This window comes from Vulpes lagopus, chromosome X (genome assembly GCF_018345385.1).
Source record: "Vulpes lagopus strain Blue_001 chromosome X, ASM1834538v1, whole genome shotgun sequence".
Classification (NCBI taxonomy): Eukaryota; Metazoa; Chordata; class Mammalia; order Carnivora; family Canidae; genus Vulpes; species Vulpes lagopus.
The window spans coordinates 43,924,977-43,934,580 of record NC_054848.1 but is presented as its reverse complement, the minus strand read 5'-3'; the positions used below and the strand labels follow the sequence as shown (position 1 = coordinate 43,934,580).

At 43.0% G+C, this 9,604-nt stretch overlaps 1 protein-coding gene across 1 annotated transcript; it reads right to left on the bottom strand.

Moving 5' to 3' along the window:
* Positions 1-349: 349 nt before the first annotated feature.
* On the bottom strand, positions 350-7,245 carry BMP15 (bone morphogenetic protein 15). The gene is made up of 2 exons (XM_041740312.1): positions 6,900-7,245; positions 350-3,001 (listed from the first exon to the last, which is right to left on the bottom strand). Exons 1-2 carry the CDS (start codon positions 7,222-7,224, stop codon positions 2,145-2,147), a joined length of 1,182 nt encoding a protein of 393 aa, XP_041596246.1. The 5' UTR covers positions 7,225-7,245; the 3' UTR covers positions 350-2,144.
* Between the last annotated feature and the right edge of the window lie 2,359 nt (positions 7,246-9,604).

The window sequence follows — 9,604 nt, the reverse complement described above, 5'->3', positions numbered from 1 at the left end:
ATGTTAGGAAGAATGCATCACACAAATACAAAGCATGATGGCCTTCTGGTTGTACCTTTCAAGGACCTACTATGTGCCAGGCTCCAGTAATATGGAAATGGGTAAAACACAGTTGAAAATCCCAAAAGGATCTCATCTTTTGGCAACAAAGTTACACTAGAATGTGTTAAAGGAAAGCAAATAGTGCTATGTGAGCACAGAGGTAGGGCACCTACCTGAGTCTGGGGTGTCATGGGGACATTGAGGAAATAAAAAAATGATCTGATTTCTTTTTTTTATTTTTTTTAAATTTTTATTTATTTATGATAGTCACACACAAAGAGAGAGAGAGAGAGGCAGAGACACAGGCAGAGGGAGAAGCAGGCTCCATGCACCGGGAGCCTGACGTGGGATTCGATCCTGGGTCTCCAGGATCGCTCCCTGGGCCAAAGGCAGGCGCCAAACCGCTGCACCACCCAGGGATCCCAATGATCTGATTTCTAAAGTTGTAGGTAGATGGGTGAAAAGATATTAAGGAACAACTCCCCAGGAAGAATAAAATTTTTATATTTATAAATGTATTGTCTTTTGTCTAGCTGGAACCAATTATTGAGAAGAGAATGTTAAGGTGAGTTAATTTGATGGATAGGTAAGAAAAATGGCAGTGGGGGGTTGGTGGTAGTTACATTTGACAGATACATGCATCTACCCTAAATCAGTCCCATCCCACTATGAATGCCCATAAGACTAGTCAAGGAAAAGTTAGGCAGGGGAAATGCCTTACTGGGCTTCCTCAAAGGGCCCTCTTGGGGAGGGCTGATCACCAGCAGTGCTGCCTTAAGAGAGAACTTCATTGCAGTCTGCAGCCCCACCCTTGGAAATTAGGGTTGAGCTTCTGGCCATAGCTAAAGGGAACAAATGAAATCAATTCCTTCCACCCACTCTCTACCAATCCCCCAAACATTCAAGATTCTCTTTAACAACAAAAAATGATTTATTTGTAACACAGCCCAGTCTCCATCACTTTAGCACAGCATAGGAGTAAAAAAGAGTCATACTGCAAGTATCATTTAGTCTAAGGCAGTACCTCACGCTTCCCCGAACAGCAAACCCATATCCCCACAGAGATCCAGCCCAGAGCCAAACTGAACTCACAAACAGGCAAGCCCAGAATGAAGTTGGCCCCAGGCCTCAGAGCATCTGAGCCCCCACAGCCCTTCAAGCTTCCAGGCTGCAGCCTTCTACCCCACTACCCCCACCCGGGCCAACTCCTAGCCTCTGAGCCACCAGGGAGCTTTCCTTGTGATAATTAACAAGAATTTAAGTGTTGTATAAAACAATGTCTTGTGAAATCCATTGTTCCCTAGAAAGTTTAAAATGACTCCCCCATATATAGTCCTAATCAGCAATGACAGCATTTCCTTTTTTCACCATAGATGTGGGCCATTTTGAAGTGATTTTCCTCACAGCACCATACTCAAGTTTTCCTATCAGCCTTATTAAAGGCTGATCTCCTTATCCCAGGGAAGGAATCCCAGATACTTTTCCCAGGTTCAGAGGCTGAGAGGAAAAGCCCTAATATCTTAGAAAAAGACTCCTTCTGTTTCCCTTCAAAGATTTTAATGGAGATTATTGCCTAAACATTTTTTAATCCATCTGAGAAAAGTTAGTTTTAGATTCAGAGAGCAATACAAGCACAGAAGCAGGAAGTCTTTCTAGTTTTGAGGATACAGGAGGCAAGATAGAGGAGTAAAATCTGAAATGGTTTTAACCCAAAATCTTCTAGAAAGTTCAAAAGATGGATACTAGGAAAATTTCACTTTTCTAGGCCTTGGTAGGATAATTCTGAAAGTTCTACTATCATGGATTGGTGACTTTTGACAAGGTCACAATAAAAAAGACAAAGCTGGGCATCCCCAGTAAACATCTTTAAGGCTGTGACTAATGGTCAAAATGTACTAATGTTTGGTATCAGAACTGTTTGTATAAAGTGAGGACCTCATACATGGGGGAAGAGACTTAAGGGACACTTGAGGCAAGGAATAGAACCCAGAAAATGGGTAGAAGATCACAGGTAGTACACTATTTGCAGCTTTAACACTGATATTTGTTAGGTTAAACTCTTCCAATTTCTCAGAGCACCTGAGCTAGCTTTACCTTTGCTATCACCTGCATGTACAGGACTGGGCAATCATATCCTCATACTCCTTGTACAAGATACTCCCATTTGCCTCAACCAAAAGGATGCTAATGGGAACATACTTATAAGGAACACAGGATGGCTGGGGGACACTCTGGTCTACCAGCTCATTGACAAGGTTCTGGATGATGGCATGATTGGGGGAATTGAGACCATAGTGTAGTACCCGAGGGCAGGCTCCTTTACAGTAGTTTGGGGTATATAGATGGGGAGCAATAATCCAATGATCCCAGCCCAACTGATGGAAGCTGACTTGGAAAGGGTGGAGGGAACACTGGTTACTTTTAGGCCCATCATGGTCTCTGGAGGAGCTAGGGACCCCAGATGTGATACTGCCTGCTTGCCGGGCCCTCCGCAAAAGAGAAGAATCCTTTTCTATGAATCCCTCCAGAACTCTGGGGTGAAATGTGGTCTTCTGAACACTTTTATGAGTGTCATTGAAATACAGTAACAAGAAGGCAGTGTCCAAGGATGAAGTACCATGCCACTGAAGTTCAAGAATCTCACTGCCTTTTTGCTGCTGACACATGAGGCGGAGTTGTAGAACCCTGCGTCCTTTATGATTCCAGATTCTTTGTCGAACATGTTGTGTGATATCCATCTCTGTCCAAGCTTTGGACATCAAGGAAGTATTTGAGGAACCTCTTCCTGAAGAGGGAAAGTGGTTGGTTAGGCTTTGCTGGATCCAGGGTTCCACGTGGCAGGAGAGATGGAAAGGAGCTAGGTAGAGTTGATGGCGGTAAACCACAATGGCTCTGACTAGTTGGTATGCTACTCGGTTTGGTCTCAGAGGAAAGTCCAGGGTCTTTATATGCCAGGGGCCTGCACAGAAGGGAACAAGAGCAGAGGATTAGCTTCTTACCTCCTAGCCTGAATCTCCCTCACAAATCTGCTCAACTAACAGCTGTAAGTAGCCCTAAAAATAAAGCAAGATCATGATAATCACTATCATTCGTTGAACATGTACTATTAGATGTTTTAAAGCATTAGCTTTTTAATCTGCAATAATCTTATGAGATAGTAATTATCACCGTTTTGCAGACAAGGAAACTGAGGCTTAGAGAAGTTATGTGAGAGGACATACAGCCAGTGTCTAGTAGAAACAAGATTTGAGCCCAAGTATGTTTCCCTTAAAAGAAATTGGGTCTCATTTTTAGATCACACATAGCACTAGGATGAGGGAAAAAAAAACCTCAAATATGGAATTATTCTGTGTATGGGGAAGAGGATCAATCTTTATTAGTTGACTATTAAAGGTGATCAATTAAGTGAATTGTTGAGACATGCATGAATTAAGAATGAGTCCTCCTGTCATTATACAGGTGCAACTTCGAGATAACAGCCCAATATTGGGGACTATCTATGGCCTGCCATCAGTTCAAATCTGGGGCCAGGATGCCAGAAAATAATTTTGTCTATTTATCCCTAATGGGGGCAGCTGTTTTGCCATTTCTATCTTCTACATTAAGAATTGCTTCTTGAGCAGCTGTTCCTTTTTTAGCCATTTCCTCCTTAACCCTTAGTCTCTCCCTTGTTCATTCCTTACTGGAAATGATTCTTCATGTATTGCATTCATTGTACCACCATTCCCCTAAATGTCATTTTCAACAAGGCCTTGGTCAGATAAATATTTTGTTTGCTAAGAATTCTAGAAGCTGGAAGCTTCCTGGTGATTGTTTTAATCCAGACTGTAATGCTGACACCCAGTGGCCAAAGGGTTGGAAGACTGGGCCTGCAGTGCTCTCAATTTCTGCACCCTCTCCTGGAAAATGTTATGAGTAAAGATCTCAAAAACCAGGCATTGGGATCCCTGGGTGGCGCAGCGGTTTAGCGCTTGCCTTTGGCCTAGGGCGCGATCCTGGAGACCCAGGATCGAGTCCCACCTCAGGCTCCTGGTGCATGGAGCCTGCTTCTCCCTCTGCCTCTTTCTCTCTCTCTCTGTGTGACTATCATAAATAAAAAAAAACAGGCATTGTAGGAAAATGCCTCCTTTTTATATTCAAACATCTTATTGCTGAAACTTTGCATGTTAATTATTTATCTAACCTCCCTCCTTCACTGAATCCACAAGCTTGGATTTTTCAGTAAGCCTGGACTAGTCAATGTAGAAGTGCTTTAATGAAAAATATCCTGATGCTTCAAGACAAAGTTCAGATTCAACTTACGCTCAATACACCCTCAAGTCTGGGGCACTGGACATCATTCACACAAAGCCCAGCCTAGATCTGTATTTGCTTTTTTAAGCTATTCTACACTCCCATCATACAATCATCTTTCTAAGAGGCCCACCCATATACCTGCCCCACCCTGCCTAAGAAGGAGCCCAACCCAACCTCTAGTAGGCTGTCTGGTGAGGAACTGCCCTTACCTTTCAGACCTTGACATCTCATATTTCCTAAAGCAGGGTGGAGTGTCTTAGGATCAGAGCCAGGAAGGGTCTGCTCAGAATTTTTCAGGGAAATGGCTGACTCACACATCCTGTGTGATTGAATCTGGCATAGATCTCCAGGTAAGTTCAGTTCAGCTGTGTCATCTCCTAATGGAGAGATCTGGCCCTGTGTTCTTTTTATCCATTTCTGGATCCTTTCCAGAGTCCCTAGATGCTAGTATGTCCCACAGACCAGGATAGTGATCTAATTCTACACATCCTCCTTTCTAGCCCCATATCATCTGTACAAACTTGATTTGCACAGCTTTTTGCTGCACACAGAATAAAATCCAGATTCTTTATAATGGCTTATAAGTCCCTTCTCATCAGCCTCATTTCCTGCCACTCTGCACAATGCTCAATAGGCTGCAGCCATACTCATCTTCCTTCTAATCTTCAAGTCAGACAAGCTGGTTTCCACCCTCTAGGCCTTTGTACACATGGTTCCCTCTGCCTAAATCAGACTTCTACTCTTTTTATGCCTTGTTTGTTATCTTACAGGCCTCAGCTCAAATGTCCCCTCTTCAAAGATGCATTCCTTGATAATTCCATGTAAAGGGAGGATTTTGTTATTCTTTATCAAAATAACCTATTTCATTCTTTGATAGCACTTACCACACTTTGCAATTATCTGTATTTTTCTGTCTCACCCATGACTGTCTTGATCATATCTGTGTGCCAGCACCTAAAACAATGCCTATCCCACAGTAGATATTAGTATTTGTTGAGTGAATCTCCATCCACACCAAAGTATCTACCCTTTCCTCAAGCAGAATGCATATCTCTGCTTCTATGCATAGTCTTCTTACTCCTTCCTCAAGGTCCAGCTCAAATAAGCTCTTCAGTGAGGTCTTTCATGGTCTCCCCGCTTCCCTTTGCTGGCTTTAAGCAGTGACCTATTTCTTCTTTTGTGTACTGGGAGCCCTACTGCTTATCCTTGTCAAAGCATTTGTCATGCCATAACACCGTTATGTGATTACTTATGTATCTATTCTACCTTAATGGGAGCTTCTAGGTCAGGAAAATGGTTATTTGTGCCTTCAGACCCAACCCAAACACAGTGCCTGGTGCACAATTAAAATCTGTTAAGTCAGCACTGCAGGATGATTAAAAGCAAAGCTCTGGAGCCCAAAACCCTCGGTTTGACACCCAGCTCTACCAATTACTAGCTGTGTTACATTGAGTAAGTTACTCTGAGCTTCAGTTTCTTTACCTATAAAAGGATTATGTTGATAGTACTTATAAGATAGTGGTGAGCATTAAGGAAGATAATGCTAGTAAAGTGTTTTTTCTAATGCCTGGCACATGGTAAGCTCACAGTAAAGGTTAGCTAGGGGAATATTGGTTGTTTCATTTAAAGGAGGGAATGTAAACTAGCCAAGGCCCAAAATTGATCTCACCAGGTTCCCAAGATTTCCTTGAAGTTGATGGCTTCCTGTGTTCCCTAGAAAGCCCTGCATTTCAGAAGCCCATTGGTTTCCTGGAACAGTATCTAATGAAGATATTTTTAAGATCAAGCATGACAGGAACAAAGAAAATTCCAAAATACCTTTGGTACCAAAAACTCATAAAGTAGCAATATGGACTTAATAGAGAAACTGCTTGGTATACAAGGATATCAAGGTAATATCTAAACAAGAAGTTATGGAGAGTTTAGAGTCAGGCAGACTTAACCTCAAATCCTATCTCTGCCACCCACTGTCTATGTGAACTTTGCAAGTTATTTGACCTCTGTGCCTTAGTTTTCTTATCTTTAAAAATTAGGCTAATTGCTCCATGACAGCTAATGGTTATAGTTGTCCTTAAGGATTATATACAATAGCAGATGTTCACCTAACCAGGTATACAGACCTACCAATATTAATTTGTTCCTGTCCATTCTTGTACATCTCCCCAACTCAGTATCCTGTGCTATTTGCCTTGTAAGAATGCAACCACACACAAACAGCCCTCCATAAGAATGCATAGGAGTATTTCTCAATTATAGTTTTCAGTGACGTAGCAAGCAATAAGACTTTCTTTGAAAGATAGGAGCTGACACATTTAGTTTTCCTGGGGTCTGGGAGAGATTCCTCAGGTAGGCCCCAATGCACTCTGTTCTTAAATTGGGAACCTAAAGGGAAGTAGGCTTGGATCCAGCTTCTCCCAACTTTTTCATCCTTTAAAATCCAAGCCTGAGAAAACAACTCACCCACTAAGCAATGAAGCTTGACTAAATGCACAGATCTCCTTTCTCTACATTCTGTTCCCCCATTTCTCTGCCCTCCAGGACAGTATGGCATGATGACTTACCTCTGAGAGGCCTTGCTATATTTGCCAAGGGTCTCACCAGCCTCACCATGGTGGCCCCAATGGTGCGGTTCTCCCTAGGGTGCCCACGTGCATCAGCTGAACGCTGGTACAACTCCAGCATGTACCGCAAAGGATGCCCAAGGACCTGTGGCTTCCTCTGCTGTTTGCCAGGAGCTTCTTCTAGCAGCTCCCGAATCAGGGGCAGGGAAGGGGAGTCAGCCATGAGGGCATTAGAGGGCTGCCCTACCTTTGCCATTTGGACCCTGTATTCCATAAAAAGCACCAGTCCCCAAAGAAGTATTCTAAGGATGCTGAGGAGGACCATCTCAAAAGGTGTGGTGTTCAGCAACAGGCTCCAACCCAAGCCCAAAGGATGTTACTCTGAGCCTTTCCTTTCACATAGGTAACCACATCTAGTTCCACAACCATAAAAGATAGGGCAAGAAAAAATGAAAGGCAAGCAGGCAGACCCTATGCTGATTCCTCTGGGAGGATCTTCTGGACCAAAGGAGGTCTCCTAACTTGGCCTCTTCATATCAAAACAAATGGAAAAAACAGGTGGAACAATGTGGCGTATCCTTCCTGCTCTTCAGGATTAGGAATAAGATAGCACTTACTCGGATGCTGAGGTAACCTTAAAGGAGAGGTCCATTCCAGGGCCTGCTCCCTTACCTTATCCACTAGGATGAAAAAAAAAAAAAAAAAGCAGCCCTCGCTTACTGTGCTCCACAGCTTTAAAGGTAAGTTTCTTAATTAGTCCTTAAAGGGCCAGAGACCTCTTGCTCCCATCCCACTTCCACGTATCCCTGTCTCTAATGCAGAAATTCCCTAAATGTGATCTGCTATTGACTTGCAGTGAAACTATCTGGGGTGATCGTTAAGAATGTAGGCTCCTGGATCCAAATCAAAACATGGACTCTCTGAAGGTGAGGTCCAGAAATCTGAATCTTCACAAATGCTCCAGGAAGTGTCTGTGAACAGTAAAATGTGGAAACCACTGTGAGTGTGGCTACTGGAACTTGAAGAAGATGCCTTAACAGTGGTTCTCAATCTTGGATGTACATTGGAATCATCTGGGGAGCTTTAACTATTATGGATGCCTGGGAACCATCCTCAGAGATTCTGATGTAGTGTGTCTGGGCTGTTACTAGGGAAGGAGAACTTTTTTTAACTTCTGCAGGTGATTTTAATGTGCAGTCATGTTTGACAATTCTGACTTAGAATTTCTGGTTTACCATGGAAGGTGTTGAGATCCTGAGTGAGGTTCATCAGAGAAGTCTGGAGGCAGTGGCAGATGAATCTGTGGAAGTTGGCTGAGAGCTCATCTCACTTGGCTTAATGGAAGGAAGTGGGCTGGACTAGTTAAGGCTGCCCCAGACCAGGATTCTACAAAAAAAAAAAAAAAAAAAAAGGTTCGTGTAGTCATGGCCAGCTCCAAGTACAAGCAGTTTGTTAGGGCTCTAAGGAGAAGGTGAGGCAGGAGGTCAAAACATGGCTCTAAGAGATGATGAGGCAGACATGATTAGTGAGAAGCTTTTACCTCATGCTAATAATATCTGTGGACAGGCACCACTATTGTGTAACAGGCATGGACTTTGTAATCACACTGACCTGTGTTTGAATTGTGATTCTGCCTCTTCTCAGATATAATTTAACCTCTCCAACGCAAATCATTCATTTCCCTCAGCCTCATTCTCCTTACTTATAAAATGAGGATAACATGTTTTATCTCACAAGTTGTTGTGAGGATATAAGGAAATAATCTCTTAATTACACAAAGCCTAATTAGATACATGAGATATTGTTATGTGCTTGACATTATTTGCTCCCTTCTGTTTTTACTAACATGGCCTTGGCCCCTAGCATGTATTGTAAAACAAAAGGCATAGGTTAATGGGTCCTCTGGGTCTGGACTCAAATCCCAACTCAACAACCCATTAGCTGAGTGACCTTAAGCAAGGTTTCTGCTAGTCTGAGTATCTTCATCTGTACTGGTGGCTCCTTCAAAGTTACTGTTGCTGTGTGTTGTATTATATACATTTGTATTGTATGCAATAATATACAAGTAAAAGATATAAACAGATGATTCAAAGTAGGCAAAACCTGAGCAGCCAAAATATATTAAAATGTATAATAGAAACCAGAAAAATGCAATTTAAAACCATATGAGATATGATTTCACATCCTGTGAATTGGCTGCATATTAAAAGCCGGACTCGGGTGGGAGGGCAAGATGGTAGGGGAGTAGGGGACTTCAACTCACCTGGCCCCACAAACTTACCTAGATTACTTTCAAATCATCCTGAAAACCTATGGATTCGACCTAAGATTTAAAGAGAGAACAGCTGGAACACTACAGAGAAAAGGGTTTTCACTTCTAACAAGGTAGGAAGGTGGAAAAAAAAAAAAAAAAAGAATCAAGTGGGGGAGGGGCACCATCAGAAGCCAGGCTAAAGGCAGGCAGCGAAAGCCTCCGGACAGGAAAGCCCAGCCCCAGAGAAGCAGGAACTTTAAAAATCCACACCAGATTCTTCCTGGATGGAAAGATGCTTAGCAGGGAAATCGAGCAAAATCACAGGAGGGGCAGTGGAGCCTCCAGTTTCCCGGAGTCACTAACGGAGGAAGTGCACCTGGGAGGGAGAGTGCCACAGACTGTGGGCCAAGCTCTGTAAAAGGCTGGAGCACGTGCCCGGCGGGGCATTAGG